The sequence below is a fragment of the Talpa europaea genome, assembly GCF_964194135.1.
Source record: "Talpa europaea genome assembly, chromosome: 15".
NCBI lineage: Eukaryota > Metazoa > Chordata > Mammalia > Eulipotyphla > Talpidae > Talpa > Talpa europaea.
Window position 1 is genome coordinate 2,077,516 of NC_140083.1, and position 22,468 is coordinate 2,099,983.

At 61.0% G+C, this 22,468-nt stretch overlaps 1 protein-coding gene across 1 annotated transcript; it reads right to left on the bottom strand.

The window, feature by feature from the left end:
- Window positions 1-81: 81 nt before the first annotated feature.
- PNPLA3 (patatin like domain 3, 1-acylglycerol-3-phosphate O-acyltransferase) lies at window positions 82-13,903 on the bottom strand (the record flags this gene model as incomplete). The annotated part of the gene is made up of 10 exons (XM_084254874.1): window positions 82-98; window positions 3,423-3,538; window positions 3,611-3,715; window positions 4,444-4,576; window positions 5,424-5,615; window positions 7,673-7,733; window positions 8,567-8,776; window positions 10,152-10,217; window positions 11,210-11,442; window positions 13,717-13,903. The coding sequence occupies 10 exons, from the start codon at window positions 13,901-13,903 to the stop codon at window positions 82-84; spliced, it is 1,320 nt and encodes a 439-aa protein (XP_084111000.1).
- Between the last annotated feature and the right edge of the window lie 8,565 nt (window positions 13,904-22,468).

A 22,468-nucleotide genomic window follows, 5' to 3' on the forward strand; every position in this document is an offset into this window, starting at 1 on the left:
AAAGGTTTTTTCACAAGGGAGGGGGAAATGAGGAAACTACAGCTCAGGGAGAAAAGTGGGAGACAAGGTTTTAAACGCGTCCTACCCGATCCGCCGATCTGGAATCCCAAATGGCACCTGAGAGCTGGCCGCGAGCCAGGAGCTGTGAAGCTGTTATAGGACAGGGAGAGGGGCAGCCCAAGCCCCGCAAACCTGCCTATTCTAAATGGGTTCTGCCATCCGCCGCATCAACACAAAACACATGAGACTAATGGGAAGGATTTTTAATAAAACTAGGAAACAATACAGGAAAGGCAAAGAGTCTAGTTTCTAAATGAAGCACCCAAAGTTACCCGTCCCCTCGTGGGTAAAAGTCCATCCATATGGGATTGGCCCAGAGCAAGGCCCCAAAACCTGCCACAAGTCTAAGGCACCTTCCAGTGGGGACCCACAGAAAAGGGTCACAAACAACCGGACAAGCCCGGAAGGAAAAGAGCAAAATCAACATCAAGATAAAAGCTGCCATGGTCACCTCCCCACGGGTCTCACCCACATCTGTGTCACCCCGTCCACGACCAAAAGACAAGCGCAGTTTCTTCACGTGTCTCTAGGCTCCATGCGCCTCCTCCAGGTCTCCTGGCTCCATCCTGCTTCCTTCCTCAGTCTCTTCTGCAGCTTCTCCTCTTCCTGCTCAGCTCCACCCTCCCTTGGGTGGGGCAGGGAACCTCCCCCCTTTCCTGGGGACCACCCTGTTACAAAGCCAGGAGGCGAGTGACAGAGCGAGCCCCCCAAGGCCCACGTGTCTGGCTTTATACCAACCTGGCTGCTTAACCCCACCCTCAGGTCCCAGCCACCCTCCCTTTGGTGGTGACGGGATTTGTCTTTCCCAATGTCTTGATGGCTTTAGTCTGGAGTGGGGGTGGGGTCCACAAAGCCTGTATGGGATTAGCTCGGGATATCATTTCTCCCTAACAATGCCCCATATTTCACATTTCAGGAGTAGCCCCGCCTTCTAGGGGTTCAGGCTCTCAAGAGAACGGGCTCATGTGGAGTTGACCCTAAACCCACATTCCCTTTGAGACAGGCGCCCACACTTCACCTCCATACCAACTGCATTTGCTTGCGCCACTTCCCATGTGTGGGAGAGGTAGGGGCCTGCTGCTCGCTGGGCTCCATTAGGGCTGGGGGGAGCAGAGGACAGAGAGAAGGGGGGACAATGAGAAAAGGGGAAGGCAGACCAGAAACCAGAGGAAATAAGGCACCCCAGAAAGGAGGCCAAACTTTCTGTTGTGCGGAGGGCCAAGTTCCTGCGGGGAGGCCCCGGAGGACTGTCTCTGGCATTGGATTTTTTGTAAGATGTGTTTGCCTTTTTTTTTTTAATTTTTTTAAATAGAGGCATGTTTGTTTTTATTTATTTATTTTTGTTTATACAAGCACTGGGCACAGTCAGAAGCGCGGGAGGGTGAGAGAATTCACCAGAGCCAGAGCGGGGAGCAGAACAGGCAGACTGACGAAGTACACTGCTGAGGGGAGCAGCGGGCAGCAGGAGAGGTCTGCGCGCCATGTGGGACCCTCCTCCGGCGGCCGGGGAGCAGCCGGGGATCGAACCGGCGCTGCAGAGGCTGCGGGCAGCTTCGCAACCCAGCGCTCAACCGCTGCGCCACCGGGGAGGCCCTGTAAGATGTGTTCTCACAGGTTCACATGGTATGTAATTCAACAGATAATCAGGCTCCCATAGATTTTACAAAACTGCCCAACACTTAGGCTAGGTGGGTCCGAAGGGTGTCCCAGCAGGTAAACAGGATGATGCCATCTCCCGGGGCCCCGGCCAGAGCTGGTGGTGGGGCTGTTCTCAGAGAAATCACCCCCTCCCGAACTGTGATGCTTCCTATGGGGGGAGAATCACGCCTTTCTCTTCCTGCGCACCCCCAAGGCCACACGGTCCTCCAAGGAATTCTGTCCAGGACACCCAAGGGCATGAGCCAGAGCCGGTGAGGGACCCTCCGCGTGGCAGGCCAGCTGCCGCTCCCAGACAACCCGCCAGGGACCCAGAGACTCCACTGTCAGATTCCCCGGACCTCTGGCCCAACGTAGCTTCCCAACTTTTCAGAAAAGCTCAGTCTGACCGCCTTGGTGTCAGCACACGGCAAGCTCAGCCTGGGGCCGGGCAGTATGTCACAGACACAGTGGCCGCGCAGAGCTAGAAAGGCCCAGTCCCTCCAGGCAAAGGAGGCCTCAGCTCCCCCACCCCCCGCCTCAGAAACTCTTCACTGGAGAAGGGGCGGAGGAGGGGCACCCCCAGCCCCAGTAGAGCCTTGGCTACCCAACAAGGAGGCCTGGGGAGACCCGGCTTTGGTCCCTACAGGGCAGTCCTCGGGGCGGGCATCGGGGTGTGCAGGCCAGAGGGGCCCGCTGTCTTCTGGTCCGTGTGGGGGAGGCTCTGTGCTGCTCTCCAGGGCTTTGGGCCTGAAACAAACACAGACTCAGCGGACTCAGCGGCCAGCCTGCTGCCCTCTCTGATGGGACATGTGGATGCTACAGCCCACGTGTGCTCAGGCACCTCAGAACTCCCCCCCCCCCCGGAGCCACAGCTGCCTCTGCCCCTCAGCACTAGGCAGCATCACCTCCTGGACCTCTGAGCCTGAGGCCTTCCAGTCAGCTGGACACCTCCCCCTGAACCCACAGCACGTTAACCCCACCCCATATATTTCCTCCACACCTACCAGCTCACCGGCCAGCGCACCCGGTCACAGCCCGCCACCTCCAGGTCTCCTCGTCCTAACTGGCTGCTTAGGGCTTACAGTTGGCACCTGTTATTGGCCCTTTGGACACCTCTCAGTCCCCCAGGTGCTGGGACCAGACCCTCCCTTCCTGGCCAGGACCAGGGCAGCCGCCTCTTTATGGTGAGCCTGCTGCCGCCAAGGCCAGCACGGTCATTTCATTCAAACCAAGACCCCTGCTCCCCTACTTACAGCCCTTCTACATGTGCTACCAGCAGTCTCAAATGAGGCTGTCTGCAGGCCCACCACATGTCCAGTACGGAGCAAGGGGCTCCCCAAAGCCTCAGGGAAACATAGGGAGCGGGTAAGGCTCACCCCCGGGGAACAGGAAAGGGCCGAGGCCCACGACGTTCAGGGCAGGAGCCAGCCCTGGGGTTGGACAACCTTCTTGCACTGCTCTGGATTCAAAATTAAAAAGTAGCAGCATCCCCAGGTCCTATTAATGATGCAGGGTTCTGCGTGGGGGGACCCCAAATCTGAAGTCAGATGGGAATTTGCATGAATAGGCACGTGGTTGGTTGCACAGAGAAGGGCTGCCTGGCCCTGCCTCTCCACACCTGCACCCTCCCCGGGTTCTAGAGAGACATTGCTATCCGACTCCCTCCTGCCCCCCAGTTTTGCCATCCAGCTCTGTCCTCCTCTGCACTGGTAACTGGGCCTTACAGCACCCAGTGCAGGGAGGGGCCGTGGGCACGTGGATGCCCTGAGCTGCCTCCCTGGGACAGGGTCCTGTGCACAGGGCCAGCTCCTCGCCACCTCGCAGGCCCTCAGCCAACTTCCTAGAATGGCCGCCAGGCCTGATGGGATGAGAGGGTTGCCCTTCGACCACCCCCCGCGGCCCAGTTGTCTACCTGGCACCGTGGAACTGGCGCATCAGCAGCAGAGAGTAAGCGCGGGAGGCCACCCCCTGCAGCCACAGGAGGTCCTCGCGAATCCTGGGAACCCACAGCACCAATCTGCGGGAGCAAAGCGAGATACACTCACATCCCACCGGCCTGCAGACAAGCCCAGCCAGAAAGGGCACCGAAGGCAGGTTGTCACACCACACCCTTCATCCCGGTAACTTCTCCTCCTGACCTGGCTGCTTCCCAGAAGGTGGATGTGGGACATCACACCGAACACAAGTCTGCACAAAAGCCCTAAAGCCAAGCCAGGTCACTCTTGATTCAGGAAAGTTCTGGGGATTTAAGTGAAGGTCAAAGGAGCCGGGCTTCTAGGACTGTGCTTGCTGGGGGCACGCCCTGGTGGCCACATCCCGCTGGCAGGGGGAGGAGCAGGCCTGGCTGCTGCCACCTGCGGGGCCCATCCCAGCTGTGGAAAGGCCCCACCTGGGGGTCCGATGATGCCTCTGGTAGGTGGGCAGTCTGGGAAGCCCCCAAGGGCAGAACTGCCCTCCATCTGCCGGCCGGGCTGGTCTTTCAACAATGGACTAAGGACCTGCTGGACTAACTCAGTGTAAAGAGAGTGAACTGCACATCTGAAGGCAGGCACCCCCCCTCTGCCCGGTCCCTCTCGCAGGCCTGGGGGGACGGTATAAAAGTGCAGACCTGCGGGAAGCAGCAAACTGGTAGCGCAAAGAGGAAAGAAGTGGCAGGCGGGGGTCAAAGCAAGGCACCTCTGGGGCGCTCCCTAAGGTCCCTAAGCGCCCCTGCTGCACCCAGAACAGCCTGAGCTCCCCGCCCACCTCCGGACCACGTAGAAGGCCAACTCCACGAGCAGCGTGCAGGACAGCAGGGCATAGGACAGCACCTTCACGGGCAGGAGGTTGCAGATCTTGCCAAGGTACCCGTCTGTCTCTTTCATTGTGTGGCGCAGAGCTGGAAAAGAGGATCTGGAGGTTCACGTCCAGGCGCGAGACCCTGACCTGCTCACCCGCTGTTGCTTGGGACTTCTGGGAGACAGGGCCACCCCGCGGTCTGAGTCACAGGTATTCACAGAGTAGCAGCGAGCTGGGCTCTGCGGGCTGCTCCTTTCAGACGGAGAGAGGGACCCCAGGGTGCAAGGGCATGTGGCCCTGAACCACCTGAGGCCGCTGCGGGGAGGCTCCCAGCTCCCATGCCCGCAAAGCCACGTGGGCTTCCAGACGTCTAAAGAGCTGGCTTGGTGGGCATTTCCTGGTGTCTTCCACTGGACCCCACGTCCTTCTGCCTGGAACCCCCCCCCTTCTAGCTCCCCTCTGCAATGACCTCATGATGCCTCCAGTCGGTTCATGCCGAGCTTGGGGAGTCAGGGCTTGGGGCCACGGGGTGGTGTTATGCCTCTATGTCTCCCTCAACTCCTGAGCAGGAAGCTGGTTTGTGTGCTCCTCCAGCAACCAAATACTCAGTGACATAGCAAAACACACACTGGTCAACCGTCCAAAGCTGTGGCCGGGAGAGACTCCGGGGGAGGAGCGGGGGGTCGGCCTTGCAGGGCGCCAGAGCCCAGGAGCTGAGGGTGTGCCTGGCGAGCCCTGGACAGGCCGGCTGATCCAGTGGGAAAGAGACTGAGCAAGGCCCCTGGGCTGGGGGTGGGGCCTGAACTGGGGTGGGGGTTTCCAGGTGCACCCCATCTCCCCCACGTGGCAGCATCACCCTCCTCCACAACCCACGGAGGGAGCACTCAGTGTCCCCAACAGTCACGGGAAAAATGCCCCCCACTCCCCCCCGACCCAGCGGTGGGCACCTAGGATGAACGTGGGTGACATGATCTGTAGGAAGCTCTCGTCCCACTGCTGGATGCTGCATCGCAGGTAGGCCAGCAGCTCGTCTTCCGGCTTCTCCTCCGGGGCAGCCACCCCTTGTGGCTGGGGGGGCACAAGGACCTGCAGCTCTTCTGAGGGTGCGCTCAGGCTCCGCTGGGGCCTGTCACAGATGCCTACAGAAGCAAACTCATCAGGCGGATCAGGGCAGCGGGTCCTCTCACCCCCTATCCACCAGGCCAGGGGGCCACAGAGGGCCCAGTATCAGCTGTGAACAGAATGGGGCGCTCACCGGGGGGTGGAGGTGGGGATCAAGGCATTGAAAGATAAGGATCTGAGTTATCCTTATCTTAGCTACTGAGGTAAGTCACTGAGTTATCATGAGGGAACCACAGGTTAAGCTCGAGTTGCAGGCCCTGAGTTAGGAAATCAACCCCTTTTAGCTGCCACCCCACTGCTACCAGTCTCCTCGTCCCCACTTGCCATCTGAGGAAGCAGAGCACAGAGAGGTTAAGAAAGTCATCCAGGGCCTCCCCGGTGGCGCAGCGGTTGAGCGCTGGGTTGCGAAGCTGCCCGCAGCCTCTGCAGCGCCAGTTCCATCCTCAGCTGCTCCCCGGCCACCGGAGGGGGGTCCCACATGTCGCGCAGACCTCTCCTGCCGCCCGCTGCTCCCCTCAGCAGTGTGCCTCGGTCCTTCTGCCTGCTCTGCTCCCCGCTCTGGCTCTGGTGAATCCTCTCACCCTCCCGCGCTTCTGACTGTACCCAGTGCTTGGATAAATCAATCTTTAAAAAAAAAAAAAAAAGAAAAAGAAAGAAAGTCATCCAAAGCCACACAGACAGTAAGTGCAGAGAGAAATTCAATCCCAAGTCAAAGAGAGCAGTGAGAGCAGCTTTAGGTGAGGGCACTGGAGCAGGTGCTGTTCCTGCTGCTGGACTTGGAGGCTGACACTAGTGAGGGGTTCCTGCCCTCTCGATGGGGGTGGAGCAGGTAGTTCCTGAAAGTCCCTCTCAGTTTAAAAAGGGCAGGGCTGCTCCTGGCTGCCTGCACCCTACTCCCCAGGGATGCCCCACCCTTATGCTGTATCTGTCGATCTTTCTGGGCCTCCAAAAGACATCCTGCCCTTCACACACCCTGCGACTTCACTTTCCCTCGTTATGTCTCAAAGAATCTGCCCCAGAGGACAAGCCCCATCTCAGCCCCATGTGGCTCTGCAAAGCTGGCTCAGTTCCCGAAATAGGAAGGAGCCCAAGGCTGCACACACTCAGGCTTCAGAGGACTAAGCATCCCTGGGCATCACTGAACCCAAACCCCCCTGGTGACAGAAGCAGACACAGACCCCAGAGAGGGAGCTGACTTGTCCAACCAAAGTCGCAGGCTTGAACCACCCTGTCCCTTAGTCTTGGCCAAAGGTGAACTCAAAGCAGCAACCCGAGATCCAGCCTCTAGTCTGGAAGGCACAGCTCCAAACACACCCATGCTGGGTTCCATACGGTCTAGTGTCAAGTTCCACAGCCTGGGGAGCTCAAGGGCAGGACCTTGCCCCAGAAGTGCCCTAGGCCAATGGGCAGGCCCTGCACCTGGCTGGACCCACCATCCAGATTGCTTTTCGCGGGTCCTGGCCCGGACATCCCGTTTAACTTCCTCCCTCATTAAGGTTTACAAGCGGTCAAACAGAAAAGGTAAGCAAACAGGGCCTCCCTGGTGGCGCAGGCGGTTGAGCGCAGCGCTGTGAAGCTGTCTGCAGCCTCTGCAGCGCCGGTTCAATCCTCGCCGGCCGGCAAGTGTCCCACGTGGAGCGGCAGACCTGTCCTGTCTCGCCCGCTGCTCCCCTCAGCAGTGTATTTCCGTCAGTCTGCCTGGTCTGCTCCCCGCTCTGTCTCTAGTGGATCCTCTCACCCCCCACACATCTGGCCTGTACCCCGGTTCTTGTATACATAAATAAATAAATCTTTAAAAAAAGAAAAAAGAAAAGGTAAGCAAATAGAGGGGCTCCAGCGTGCAGGAGGGTGACTCCGTGGACAGGGAGAGCTTTGTCCCCTGACATGTGTCCCCATCTCAGCCCTGTCCCCCCGTGAGCAGAGCCTGGGCCTCGATGCACCTCCCAGCCTTGGTTTCCCCATCCGTAAAATGGGGCAAAGATTTCCCCTCTTGCCAAGCACTTGGTGTTGTCACATCCACCCTCCCTGTGCCCAGCCCGACAACCAAAGCGAGTCCGCCCAGGGCCGTGCCTACCTTTCTCTTCCAAGAACCTGACTGTGTCCAGATACCCTTGAACACAGAACTCCAACAAGACCTGCAAGCAAAAGGAAGAGGTTCACTGTGGGGCGGGGTGGGGGTGAGGGTCCTCACCAAGTGGGTCCCTTTGAACACCCCCTGAGATGGCACAGACCCCCGCGGGCCCCCAGCTCTGCGTCACGCTGTGAGCCGAGGCCGGCCACGCAGGGTGGGCAGGGCTGTGTCCTCGGGACGGCGGTCGGCTGCCCTGCTGCCCTGGGCTCCGGGGACGTCCCCTCCACTCTCACTGGTTTCTCCGAGCAACGTGGTCCCTGGGCGAGGGGCCCTTACAAACCCCGGAGCCTGTGCTCATTCTCCCGGGACGGTCACCGCGGCCCCCCAGCGTGCCTGCCCGGAAGCCACATTGTGGTTGGCCTGCCCTGCGCCTGGGAGCTTGGCCTGCGGGTCTCCACAGTCCTGCACAACCTCCCTCTCCGGGGACACATGTGTGCGGGTATGTTGCATTGTTCTGCTTTGTTCTCCCCAAAAACTGTTCCGAGGGCCCCACACACGTTCTCCCGGGAGGCTGCTGCTGTGGTCATCAAGGAAGGATGAGACTGCCGGGTGCAGAGTGCGCCTTAACCTGCTCCCGAGAGTCAGCGGGGGACAGAAACAAGCCCTCCTCCCCAGGCTGCTCCCAGACTGCTTTGCCCCACACCCCTCCCGGAAGTGGGCTCTGGGCTTAAGCGCCCTGATGGCCAGAGACCAGCCTGAGCCTCTGGGACTAGCCACCCTGTGAGGCCTGCTCCGGGACCCGCCCGCCCGTCTGCCTACAGAGAGGGCCTCGTAGACCTCCCAGCAAATAGGGAGGCACAGAGGAGCTGCGGCCCCAGAACTTGCCCTCCAGCTCACCTTGTGACTGGGGGGCCACAGCGCCCACATCATGAAACAGATGTTCTCCACACAGGCGTGCATGTGGAGGGAGTTGAAGTCTATAGCCAGCAAATTCATGGAAATGTTTCTGGGGCCGATGTCATTCTCCCCGTAGAAGGGGGACACGGTGATGGTGGTTCTGCTGTCCATGAAGGGGCTGTTGTTGCTCAGTCCCCCGTCCACATAGTCCTTTTAAGGGGGAAAAATGGAAGAGAGCATTTTAGGTTTTTCCCAAATTATGGGCAGAGGCTTCTCCTAGTGACCGCTGCGCGGCGGAGGACCTGGCTGCAGAATCAGGCTGTCACCAAGTCCTCACTGAGCACGTCTACAAAGGCCAGGCTGGGCTCGCCCCCAGGGCTGCTCTGTACTGTTGTGCGGTGTGTGCGCTGAGCACAAAGTAAAGAGGCAGATGGAGGCTGGAGGCCATAAAGCTTGTGGTGAGCCAGCGGGTGCCCGTGGCGGGCTCGCATGGACCACTGGGTGCAGCGGGATGGACTCTGCTCCAGAGGACACTCAGGGTCACGGGCTCGATCCCAGCCCCTCCCCCTTGCTGCTGGGGAATCTTGTGCTTAACCTGTCAGCCTCTGTCTCTCTCTCTCCACACCTGAAAAAGAGACCCAACATCTCGAGAGCCTTTGGAAACAAAAGTGAGTCAGTGGATCTGGGACCTCGAAGGCCCTCAGAAAATGGCATTTGCCCTAGGCCTCCATTTTCTCACCTATAACTAGGGGTTGCGCTGGGGTGTCAGTGAGGCCGCTGGTGGCCAGCCTTTGCCCCTTGCCTGCGGGGCATGATGTCCCCATGACAGTGTGAAGCTGGGGGCTTTCACGCGCCTCCTACCCTGAGACACTGGGGTCTCGCCTCTCCCCTCCCCGGCCAGTGTTTCCCACTGGCACCGCTGACATCGGGGTTGTCCTGCACAAGATGGGGGGCTAAGCAGTACCCCCAGGCCCTACGCTGTAAATGTCAGGGGCAAACCCACAGCCATGACCACCTGAAGCATCTCCAGACATTCGTCCTGAGTGGGGGGGTGGGTGGGGGGAGTGGGGGGCGGGCAGCACCATCTCCGGGCCCTCAGGCTGCCCTCAGGGGCTGTGCAGAGCCCAGTGTCCAGTCCAGAATCTGCAGAACACACACCTTGATATCTGCCTCCCCACCCAGGAAGGGTCCAGAAATCAGCCCAAACACACGTTTGGTGAATGGAGCGAGCCCGTGAGGAATGTTGGCAGCGTCTGCCCAAAGCCAGTGTCAGACAAGGAGAGACCAGGGCAGGGGCTGAAGCCTTCAGTCTCAAAGGAGAAAGCTCCACTGCAAAGCGGCAGCCAATGTCTGGGCCTCTAAGCTTTGGCAAGGACACTGGGCACCGCCTGGCCCATGTGGACTCAGCGAGCAGCTGACCCTGCAGAGAGCCAGGGTGTTCATCCTGCAGCAGGTGGGCCTGGCTGCCCAGAAGGGGGCCAGGTCCTGAGCCTCCCTCCGAAAGGCTCTGTACTTGGGCATCCCGGCGCCCGAGCGCAGGTGCTCACGGGCAGGGCTGTGCCACACACCGAGAAAGCAGACTCACCACGCCTCTGAAGGAGGGCGGGATGAAGCCGCAGTAGAACGGGATGAAGGTGGAACACAGCAAGGCCTGTCAAGACAAAAGCGGGCAAAAAGCACAGGCCACGGAAATGCAGGCGCTTTGATTCTAGGCGTCCCCAAAGGGGCAGGACGAGATGTCGGGAGTGCTCTCTGCGCAGTGGTGCTTCAGTGCATGAGCTAAGGAGCCAGCCTGCCCACTTTGATTTCAGGCCCCAACAAAACTCTCAGCTTCCTGTCCCGTCCCCCCCAGATTCCCCGGGACCAAGGCAGGCGGGACCTGGAGGTGCTGACTCGCTGACTGAGTGGGAAGGGACCAACCAGGGCTACCCAAATGCTGCTGCTGTTCATCAGAATCTTCTGGAAATCCCCTTGACCCACAGACCATGCCCGCCCAGGGTCCGGGGGCAGCCGGTCAGAGGACGGGGGCCTATTAAGCAGGAGACGACACCAGTTCATTGAGAGAATGGATTCAGGTGGGAATGCACAGGGGCTGGCTGTCTAGAAAAAGCTTCTGGAAACGGGAGCTGGGGGATGATTCTGGCTACTGAGAGGTTGCGGGTTACACTCACCAGGCTGCTCTCGCAGAGATCTGCATTAAGGACACAGAGTTCAAGTTCACTCTCGCACAAGGCATCAGCCAATTTTAACAGTATTTTGCTATTGTGAATGGTGGCCTCTGTGTTGGTCCCTGGACAGAGGCAACTGACCTGTCCCCACCCTTTGGGACTTCACAGGGCACACACCCCCCCCCCCCCGGGAGGAGAGACACTGGTGGGACAGGATCCCGGGGGTGGGTGTCGGGAGCCGAGTCTGGCCCCAGGGGAGGAGTTATTCGAGGTTGAAACTGCCAGGAACAGCCAAGGCCCAGACCACCACGTGCACGTCGGGTTTCGGGCACTCTGGGGCAGAAAGGAAACCAGCGCCAGGGACAGCCGGGTCCTTTCTGCATCTTGGAGGTGGCCCACAACAGCCCTCCCTATGTTTTTGCGAGATGCCGCGGCCCGTCTGACTGGACGGCACTCGGCCTAGCAAACTACTTACATCTATGACTTCCTCTTTGGACTGGAATTCGGACACCAGCACGTTTTTCCAGTCGGCCAGTCGGGTGAGGGAGAGGTAGACTTTTCCGGAGAGGCGCTCATGGATGTTGTCGGGCAGGTGCTGGCGCAGGGTCGCGCGCAAGTACTCCATCAGGTTGCTGGACGGGCGGAAGATGCAGAGGTTCCGGCTCTGGGCCCACAGGGCAAATTCCATGAAGATTTGCACTGACTGGTCTGAGGGGTGGGGAGGGGCGGGGGAAGGAGACAGACAGGAATGTGCCACCTGGAGATGGGGCAGCTTCGTGGCAAGATCAAAACCAGCTGCGAGGACACTCCATTTCTCTTGGCCCAAATGGACCCCGGGAGGCCAGACGTGACCACCGAGCCCTTGAAAAGGAGCTGACCCGGGGTGCGTAAAAGCCGCACAGGGTCTCAGAGACTCAGTAACCCAAGAAGAATGTAAAACAAAATAGCTCGTGAGTCATGTTTTAGGGATTCGACGGATAAACGATAATATTCTGGTGCTCCCGGGAGGCAGGAAAGCCATGGCCCTCCTGTCCTTTGCTTTCTTGTTTCTGTTTTCAGTGTGGTTACTAGGAAATGCAGGTGACAGCTGCGGCGAGTGTGGGTTCTGCCCGGCGTGGCTGCTCTGAGTGGGGCCACAGGAACAAGGCTGCTGCGGAGGCCCAGGTGGGCTGGGCCTCACCGCCTCCTCCCCAAAAGAGGCAGAGGCCAGCACTCACTCACAGCGTTAGCACCACCTCACCCCGCCGCCTCTCTAGGATTCGGGCTGTGTGTTTTAACTTGAGAGACAGGGAAGATCAGCGGTCGCAATCTGGAAGGTACCTGACCCAGAGGGGGTGCCGGGTAAGTTTCCCGCAAGCCTCTAAAGGCAGGGTCCGAGGCTGCCTGGCGGCAGGGGGCACATTCCCATCACTTCTGACCTCACTCTCTGGCCTGGCCCGCTCTGGCTGGCTCGTATCGCCCTAGCAGGTAAGAACAGCAGTCCCGGCCCAAGATCCGAGGGACAAGCACACAGCATCTTGTCTTGACCCACCTGTAACCTGCCATGTGTCCCTGCTGAGCCCCGGCAGAGGGGTCAACATTGCACACGGCAGGAGGCTCTGCCAGTCTCTCCTGCCAAGTCATCCCTGGTTTAGAAGCACTCACAAGCGCTCTGCCCAAGTCGAGCTCCTGGGCCACGCTTCTCGCTGGCTCTCGAGTGAGACAGAGGTTAAAGTGGGGATTTGGGGCTCCTGGAATGCGGGGAGCAGCTCCCGCCAAAGCTTCCAGGTCTGCTTTCCAAGAACTTGGTGGCCCCCGAACCCTCCCCACCCCATCCTGCACGGTGCAGGCTCAGGCTGCACCTGTCCTCTGGCGGTTGGAGGCTCCTCTAGACTGGAGTCGGCGTTCGCCAAGGTCCTGGGGCCAGTGCATTCGAATCTGGTCGAATTAAGCCTTGAATACATGGGTGTCTGCTCGTCATCTCAGGATACCAGGGCTGGCCAAAGCCCAAGGGGTACAGGCCAGATAGGCGGCCAGTCTAGTCCCCCCTTGGTCACATCTCCTGCCCTTTGCCCCTTCCCCCTCGATGGAGACGGCAGCGGGCGGCCTCTCTCCTCCCGCCACCTCTGTATCAGCACAGGGGGAGCTCGCGGATCCCAGCCAGCGGCCCCTTGGGCAGTGCCTGCCGGCAGGGGATTCCTGGCCACCAGCACCGAGTCACTCCCTGTGGGGGGTGCTCAAGGCAGCAGTGCCCTGGTAGAGCGAAGGCTGATAAGGCTCCTCATCGTCTCTTCTGTGTCCTTTGGCAGCTCACACGCTGCCACTTCCTCCAGGCCCTGCCAGTGCCCAAGGAGGCCGAGCCCTACCTCAGGGCCACTGGCACGGACCCACATGCTCCCCTCTGCAGGCACTCACATGGGCAGATGTTTAATTAGGACGAGGTGAGCAGGGTGTTGAGGGGGAGGGGAGGGTTTGGGGTGTCCAAGGATCTACTCCAGTTCCCAGGAAGGGTCCTAAAAACTGGAAAGTCGGAGAGGAGACAGCTTTCCCACCCCCACCACCCACACCCACACATCCCCTCCTACAGACACATACTCCCCCCAAAACGCCCCGGATCCTTAGGCTGCACCAAGAAGGCGTGGGGGAGGCAGTACACCCCCCCAGGTCTCACCCCAGGAAAATCAGCCCCTCCACAGACGGCTTTCCTAGCTCTCCCTGGTGCCTCCCCCCACGGCGCCCTCCTCCCAGCTCTCAGAGCCCGACCTAGGGCTGAGGGGGTCCAGGGGAGGGAGGGGGTGCTGAGGACGTGCTCTGGTCAGGGTCAGAAGAGGTGCCCCCCCAGGCACACCCTTCCCGTGCCCCACAGAGTCCTTCCCCAGCTCCGTGAGTAGGGCAGAGGGCCCCTGGGGGAGTGGCCCTGGTGTGTCTCGCGGGGTCCCTGTGTCCCCAATAGCTCCCGGGGCGCCCCTCTCCGCGCAGAGCCCTGGCGGTTCCCCGACCTACCAAAGGACACCCCGGAGAGTAACAAGGCGCACAACAGCGACCCCGAGGAGGATCCGAATATCATGCGCGCGTCGCGAAGGACGTGGGGGGCGTGCTCGGCCAGGCAGCGGGACACCCCCAAATAGTAGATGGCCAGGAAGCCGCAGCCCGCGAAGGACAGGCTCCAGCCGCGCTCGGGGTCCAGCATCCCGGCGGCCGGCGGGGCTGGATCCGGGCTCGGAACCTGAGGATCGCGGGGACCCGAGGTCGGGAGCCGCCGTCTGTCCGCTGCGCGCCCGGGGCCCGGGGAGGGGCCGCAGCCGAGGCCCAGGTGAGGCCGCCCCGCCCCGCCCCGCCCCGCCCCGCCGCGCCCGGCCGCGCCCCGCCAGGTGACGGCGCGCCCAGCCCCGCCCCGCCGGCCACTCGGCCCGGGCAGCCACCCGAGGCGGGCAGGGGTCGGGCGCCGCGGGGCGCACGGAGAAGCTTCGGTGACTCCGAAGGGCAGTGGCCAGAAGCCGCCCCTGCGCGCCTCTCCGCCCGCAAGCCAGGGGGAAGGGGGCGGCGCCCTGCCGAGGTCCTCGATGTTCTTTGAGGCTCTCGGAATGTGTTTATGCAGGGACAGCGCATTTTTAAGCAGGTGCCTGCCTCGAAATAGAATAGAATGTTTCGATCCACGGCCAAAGGTAGGAATGTTTCGCCGGATGACGGAACAGGTGACCAGCTCCACTGAAAATTCTAACAGGTGCCCGGTGGAGGGGCAGCTCAGGATGGGAATTGGGGGGCTCCTGGTGTTCTGAGGAGGTGCCCAAGGTCCCTTAACACCTGTGTGCTCCCCCCGCACCCCTCCTCACCCCCCCCCCCGCCCTGCTGCGCTCCAGGTGAAGCGTCTGCCCAGAGCCCCACGGCCCGCCCTCCTGGTGCGCGGTGGACTTTGGAATCAGGCCACATCCTCTCCGTGCCTCAGTGTCCCCACCTGCGGGGCTTCTCAAGTTCATGGCATCCACACCTGCTGAGTGGTGAGGAGCAGGGAAGGTTGACTGCCTGGGGGATGGCAGGCCCCCGGGGGTTTCCCTCCAGGGACTGGCATCCCAGGCGTTGAGTGGCTGGGGGAACCATGGCCACATAGACAGAGGCCCAGATCAGGGAAGGGGCTGGTCCCTCAGTGCATCCCTGACCGTGGGGCTTTCTGGGGGTGGGGTGGGGGTAGGCCAGCTCCCACTGACTGCCCTTCTTGAGGCTGCATGTTGGCAGCAGCTGACGCCCCCTTCCCCGGCAGAGTGAGCCAGGACTAGGCAGGGGTCCCATGTCCGACTCCTCAGCCCCTCCGGTGGGCACTGTGGCTGGGGCCTTGACCTTGACACCACAGATGACGTGAGCCTGCTGGCTTCTCCCATCACTAGTCAGACCTGGAAGATGCCACATAACCCCTCAGAGCCTCAGCATCCCTATCAGCGCGGGGCGGGGGGCCACACGGGAAGGTGAGCTCTTTGTGCTGACCCCATGACACAGCGTCTGGGCAACAGCACTTTCCCAGCCCGACTCCCACTAGTTCTGGGCGTCTCCTCGTTCCCAGAGCGAGGCCTCTGCTCTCCCTCTTCTCATCAGGACACGAATCCCACCACCTCCACAGCCTCACCTAACCAGCTCACCTCCCAGAGGCCCCACCTCCCGATACCAGGACTTGGGCGCTGCAGCTTCTATATGTGAATTTGGGAGGGGACGAGTCATGCGGCCCCTGAAACCTGGACCCCTCCCCTGCGGCATCTCCCCGCCCCCCTGCACCCACACCAGCCCCTTCCTGCAGCTGGGACCCTTTGTTGCATCTGTAGTCACCCCCTGCCTTCATCTAGCTGCTGGGGCCCCAGAGCAACATTCCCCCGCATCTCCCGACCCAGGTCCTCAAAAGAGAAGGTGCTGCCTCCCCCCGCGCAATGCTCCGTGGCTGTGCCCGGCTCACAGAGACCCAGACACCGCTGTGAGGAGGGGGGAGGATGGGCAGCGGGCACTGCTGGGCACGGAGAGGAGACGGGCCAGCTCATCACAGTAAGGAGGGCACAGCGGGGCGTGGTGGCGTGGCGTGTCCAGAAAGCTCAGGCGTCCACTTTCTCGCTGCTCAGTGATGGTCCTAAGCGTGGGACCTGCTGGCAACAGCCGAGAGACATGTTTGCAACCCTGGCCATTCCTGTTGCTCCTGAGCATGTCTGCTCTCCGGCTGCAGGTGTGAAACTTGGTACCTCTACCTCGGGACAAGATGGGCGTGGGAGGGTGGATCGCAAACTGTGTTGTTCCAGTAGGAGCCTCTACTGTGCTCGCAACGATGAGCAAATTCAGATTTCAGAATAGCTTGCATGGAGCAGTGCTAGGAGGGCACAGAGCAGAAACCTATGATCCGGGCAGACGGGTCAAGGAGAGTCCTGGCGCCTCGGTGGCTTTCTCGGGCTTTTATTGAGCTTTTCCATGTAGTGCAGCAACCAGGCACACGGCAGGCGGGGGGACCGGGGGGCCAGGAGGCCTCTCAGCCCGGGCAATCTTCACTCTACCCTTTCTCTCTTTTTCTCTGGCCTTCTCGCTCCTCTCTCTGCTTCTCTGGGCGGATATAAAACCCTGGGGCCAGGGCCAGCAAGAGTCAACAACACAACTGAAGATGGCAATGTAACAAAATGCAGGTGCCCCATCAAGCAGGGCACCCCTAATGGCAGGGCAGAAAAGCCTGGAAATCATTCACCCGACGCACGGGCTCCTAGACTCAGGCGGTGACTTGCCCCACTTGCCCGGGACTCCCCTGGCTAGAGCGTGGAGGGCGGGGAGAACCTTCAGGCCCAGACTCTTGCTCTGGGCCTTGCCGATACCAGAGGTGGTTCTCCCTGGCCCAGAGCAAGTCTTCAGTCCAGCAGTGCTCCCACGGGCAACTCTTCCGTGACGAGAAATGGCCGAGAGGCCTGGAAAAGACCTCAGGGGCCAGCTCAGAGTGGACACAGTGCCGCTCGGCTGTTGGTACTCAAGGGATCTGAACTTGCTAAAGTTTGGTTGTGACCCCAGTGTTAACACCTGCAGCTCCTGGGGTCGTTTGTGCAGAGCAGCCCCCAGAGTGGTGCTGCCGGCATGCCCCTGGCAGCTGGGGTGGAGCAAGCCCCCTCACTGGGCTGCCACGGTAAGCACGTGCCCCCGTGCCTTCGTTGGGCGGTCTCGCTGTTGGGGCGTCCCCGTGTCCTTGGCAGGGAAGGCCACAAGGCCACGTGGTGACGTCGTGGAGGAAAGAGAAGGGAAGGGAAGCTTCGTGCGGGCGTGGGGCACAGCAGCGTGGCCGAGAGGACAATATTAAGCACCATCATGTCCATCAACCAGGTGTCTCTAGCCAGGAAGCACACCAGATGGTCACATGCTGGTGGCCGGTGAGGATGTCCTGCCCCAGGCTCCCAGGAACCTCTGGGACCCACGGCACTCACTTCTCTACTTAACCCAAAGGGGTGACTGTAGAAACGCGGCACAAGCTGAGTTCAGTACTGAGTTCACTCCGACTTTCAGGGGGGCCCACGTACGTTCCAGCACTGTGTAGCCCTAGAAGCCGAGTGTCGTCTTCACTGACCTCTGGCACCCCGAAGCCTCCAGGAACCTCACCTCCTCTTGCAAAATGAGGCCAGCACCTTTCACCCATTGCAAACCCCAGCGCCTGGGGCGGAGCCGTGGGAGGTGCTCTGTCGGCCGGCCAGGGACCTTGGCCCCGTCACAGAAGACATTCCTGCCACGGGGAGGACTGGCCAGTTTCAGCCGTGGACTCAAAAGCGGCAGAAGCAAGAGTCAAGGCAGGCAGGATGGGGCTGAGGGAAGAGGCCGTGGCCTGCCGCCCGCCCGCCAGACAGGGCCCATCCGCATGGACCTCACGGTGTGGGAGCCCCTTTGGACGGGGGCAGCCAGGGCTGCCTCTGAAGGAAGCACAGGACTGGGGGGCCTGGCAGGTGAGGGGCTAACCCCACAGGATGACTAGAGGGCGTCATGGACTCAGTCAGGGCGCCCACAACCGCCTGCAGACCGTCCCCAAGACTCCTGGTCCCACACTCTGGAGACGCAGCCGTGGAAACCAAGTGCTGAGGGGCCACAAAGGCCTCGTTGGGAGAATGTCCGCCCTGGGGGAGTGGCCGCCATCACGGCACTTGTCAGAGATGGGGGGGCTGCAGTGGAGAATGGTGCAGCTCCTGTGGTTGGCAAGGCCTCTCCTTGCTGGACCCAACGCGGGGCAGGCTCTGGGGCAGGCTCCTCAGGCCCTGACGCCAAGAGCAGGGATGCTGCCCCGTCAGCGTATCGGGACCTCCGCGTGTGACAGCCCTGACCCCGGACCAGGGCTGCTCTTACCCCACGTGGGCCTGCCCGTCCTGCTCCGGAAGAATCCTGTAGGGTCCAGTTAGCCCGAGTGAGCACACCCTGCCTGTGATTACTGCCCAACAGACCCTCGCCCACCCCAGGCCGCTCCTGGGCTTCCTTCCACTGGCCCTTGTTGGGCTCACGGGACTGGACCCTGCAGGTGGGAACAAGCCATGCAGGAGGGGGTGGGAGCTAGCGCGAGGTGGGCACGAGTCTCTGTTCTTAGATGTGGGAGCCCCAGAGCTGCAGGGCGCGACGGCTGCACCGCAGCGGTGCTCCGTGCCACGGAACATGGAAAATGGTTTACATGGCACGTTCTGTGAGAGGTGCGCTTTGCCACAATTGTGAAAAGAGTGTGTTACCCCCAGCTGGGAGGGCTGAGAGGCGAGGTGAGGCTGCTCGGGCAGGGCGGCCTTGGGGTGGGGGCGCTGTTATTACCATTCACGTTACTATTGCCCGGAAGTTGGCTGGGGATGTAGAAATGGACGCTCTGTGTACCTTGCCCTCTGAGTGTGGGCAGTGGTGACTCAGGGATGGCCCTAACGATGCCTGCTGCCCCCTGGGGCGTGCTGTGAGGCAGGTGCTGCGCTGTAAGGTGAGGAAGCTCATCACCCCACTTGCTCAGAGAAGGAAACTGAGGTTCACGGGGCGGTGCCTGGCCCTGAGCCTGCGGCCGGCAGAGTAGAGCAGGGCTTGGGCCCAGGCGCGCTGACCCCCACTCCAGCAAGGGGACAGCCGCTGTTACCGGACACGGCCGCTGCTGCCGCCTGTCGCGACCGGTGCTGGTGAGCAGAGCCAGGAGCTCACCCTTTAAGAAGCGCTTTATGAGCCTCCCTGGTGGCGCAGTGGGTTGAGCGCAGCGCAGTGAAGCTGTCCGCAGCCTCTGCAGTGCCGGTTCGATCCCCACTGGCCTCGGAGCAACCCACATGGCACAGCAGACCTCGCCTGACTCGCCCGCTGCTCCCCTCAGCAGTGTACTTCGTCAGTCTGCCTGTTCTGCTCCCCACTCTGTCTCTGGTGAATCCTCTCACCCTCCCGCGCATCTGGCCTGTACCCTGGTTCTTGTATAAATAAATAAATCTTAAAAAAAAGAAGAGCTTTATTTCAGGTGGCCAGTGATGGGAGAGGAGGGCAGACAACACCCTGGAGAAACTGTCCCGTCTTGTCTCATGGTGCCTTTTATAACGAGTTACACAAAGACAGTAATCACCGCTGATGTTGCCGGTGTTGGTCATATTCCTCCCCCAGAACTTGGCATCAGCCTCCCGGTTTTCTTGAGCCTGGCATTTTCCTGGCCTGCTGACTGCTGTGGGGAGAGGAATGGGGTGAGGCCAGAGGCTCAGGGGTGAAAGAATTCACCGGAAATGGAGAACGGAACAGGCCGATGTACTGAAACGCCCTCTGGGGGGCTGAAAGGTGCACACGGTAAAGAAAAGGAGCCAGGCTAAGTTTCTCACAGGCCCGCCCCCCTGCCTGCCCGTTGTGGGGGAAGGACAAGCTTTTCTAGGGCGGGTCCGGCCTTGGAGGGAGGTGGAGAATGTGGAGTGGAAGCTGCTTTTCAAAGAAGTTTTTTCTCTCAGAACTGGTTGTTCTTTCAACGCTGCTTCTCAGGGCCGTGCAAACCGGGCAGAGTCGGCTCCCGGGATACAGGCAGCGGCAGTTTCAAGTTGCCCCCCCCACCCCGAACCCCATCTCTGCCCCGGCCTGGACCTTACAGGGGCGAGATGGGAGAGTCTGCACACAGAGGATTTGAGCCTTTCTTTCATGCTGTGTCCACGCGAGCCTTCTGACGTGGGGCACCAGTTCACACCAGCTGTCGCTGGGGTGTCTGGCCCCGGGCACTGGCCTGTGGCATAGAAACATGCCCTGGCTCTGCTCTGCGCTCCTGATGGGGGCTGGTTTTTCTGGTCACAGTGGTCGGGGTTACGGCCTTGTACCCCGGCAGCCCCACCGCTCCCCTTGTCTAGCCCAGGCCGGGGCCTGCCTGCTGGGCCAAGAGGCGGGGCTTAGTTTTTAACCTCACTGAATTGTACCCCCCACACCGATGGGGGTCAATTTCTTTTTTTTTTTAAAGATTTATTTATTCATGCATATAGGAACCGGGGTGCGGGCCAGATGCATGGGAGGGTGAGAGGATTCACCAGCGAAAAAGCAGAGAGCAGAACAGGCTGACCAAAATACACTGCTGAGGGGAGCAGTGGGTGAGACAGGAGAGGTCTGTTGTGCCATGTGGGTATCTCCCCGGTCTGCTGGGATTGAGTCTGCGCTGCAGAGGTTGCAGGGAGCTTCACAGCACTGTGCTCAACTGCCTGCGCCACCAGGGAGGCCCCCTGCGAATGTCAATTCTTGGGGTGTGGGATGTGGCCCTACCTGCTCTGTAATCAGTCCCTGCTGTGCCCACGCCAGGCCCCTTCTGGCCTGCAGTCCGAGCCCAGAGGGGGAGCGGGCACCCAAGACAGGGGCAGACCGGGCACGCAGAGGAGTGCAAACCCACATCGCCGTTTTAGAACAGGGACCTTTCTTCAGTAAAGCCTGATTGGAACCGGCAGATGGCTCCTGGGGGAGCCAGAGGTGAGCTGGGTTAATTTCTGATGGCATCAAAGTCCCACATTCCTTCCACATCATCGGCCGGGAACATTGTTTCAAAGCAAGTTTTAGTTTGAAGAAAACACATCATTTGTCCCTTCGTGTATATTCCTCCCTAGCCCCCGCCACCCCCATAGTCAGGGAGGAGGAAAGGGGTTCAGGGAGAACTTCTAGGAGGAAGTGGCGTTTTGTGGGCTTGCCCACACATCCTAGCAGCCCCGCTCACCCACTGGAGGCGGGGCCCACGTCGCTGTCCCCAGCACCCAGGACAGGCCCTGGGGAAGGCCCAGAGGACCCAGCAACTCTGACAAACGAGGGCGTGAGGAGCGTCCATGCTGCCTCATCCTCACTGACCTCTGATACTGCTGCCCATTGCCGCTCCTGCCCTGCTCACCAGGACAGCCGGCCCACTGCCCTCGATTCCGGGCAGCTGAGACACCAGGTCCCAGCTCACCCTTCCCCTGCAGTGGACGGCCCCTAGGCAGGGCCGGCCGGCCTGGCCAGGGACTGGACGGCCTCACCAATGGCGCAATCGAGTGCGGAGTGGCATTGCCAAGGACAGGACATGCGGCTCACCTTTGCCTGAAGGCGGCCTCCCTCGGGCCTGGACTCCCTGAGCGCCCACCTTGTTGGTGAGGCCACGCCCGCCATCCCCTCCTGCTTCCCCCCTCCCTTGCCCCCATTGGCCACCAACGACCCTCGCTGATTTTCCCTAGAATGTCCCTGAACCCTGGTCCCCACCCTCTTCCTCCCCACTCTGCCCGCAGAGCCGCGGCCCTGGTCAGCGGGCAGGTGGCGAGAGAAGGTGTTTCAGAGGCTGAGAGTGCGTTGGGGGAGCACAGGAAACGTGTGGCTTTGGGAGAGCAGGCAGGTGCTTTCGAAGCCCCCAACACCTTGGGGAAAAAAAAAAAAACTGGAACAGCGTCGGGTGTGCTGGAAAGATGAATTTCCGTCTCAAAAATGTGAGTCAGTCCATAAAGACACATCATTCTATGCAAAAACAACCCACATGTGTTCACAGTGCCTCGGCAGTGACGAAGGCACCAGGCTCCCAGTGGAAGCAGCTTGGAGGACGTAGAGGGAAGAGGAGGCCGACCAGGGTTAAGGGCACCCCCTTACCATGCCGGGGGCCACGGGGCTGCACACCCAGAGGGCGCTGCCCGCGTGACCCCGACCCCGGCCCCGGGCGGGAGGGGGCTCTCAGCACCAGAACCGGGTTTTCAGAAAGCCACTGGGCCAGCCACTGCGTTCTGGAAAAAGACAGAGGGCTGGAAACAGCAGCACCTGCCTGACCCGGTGGGCGGCGCGCAGGTGTGAGGGCCTGGGCCGTGGGAGACGCTGGGCTCGAGGAGCGGGCCCCAAAGAAAGAGCAGCAGGTAACAGAGGCTGCTGGGGCAAGCTCTGGCTGGACTCGACTTCCAGGAAGAGCCCTGAGCCAGGCCAGGCGGGAGGCGTGGGCTGGGGAACCTGCAGGTGCCAGGTGGACACGCTCAGGAGACCCGGCGGGCTGGAGGTGGGACCAGGGAGTGGAATCCCCATCTGGGGTGGTGCCTGGCATCTGGGGGACCCCAGGGCCCAGTGTCATCGCAGGATGACTCGCCTGTGTCGGGGCGGGACCAGAGGCAGCACGCGGGGGTGCCTGTGCCGGCTGTGAGGAGGCTGGGGAGACACAGAAGACAAAGACACAGGCTGTCCCGGGGCGGGGGGTGTTCCCTAAATCATTCACTGGGAAACGGGCGACCCCAGCAGCTGGGGCACAGCCACTGGGGATGAGACCGATCAGAACAGGGCGGGTCGGGGCACAGAGAGGGCGAGAGACTCGCGGAGG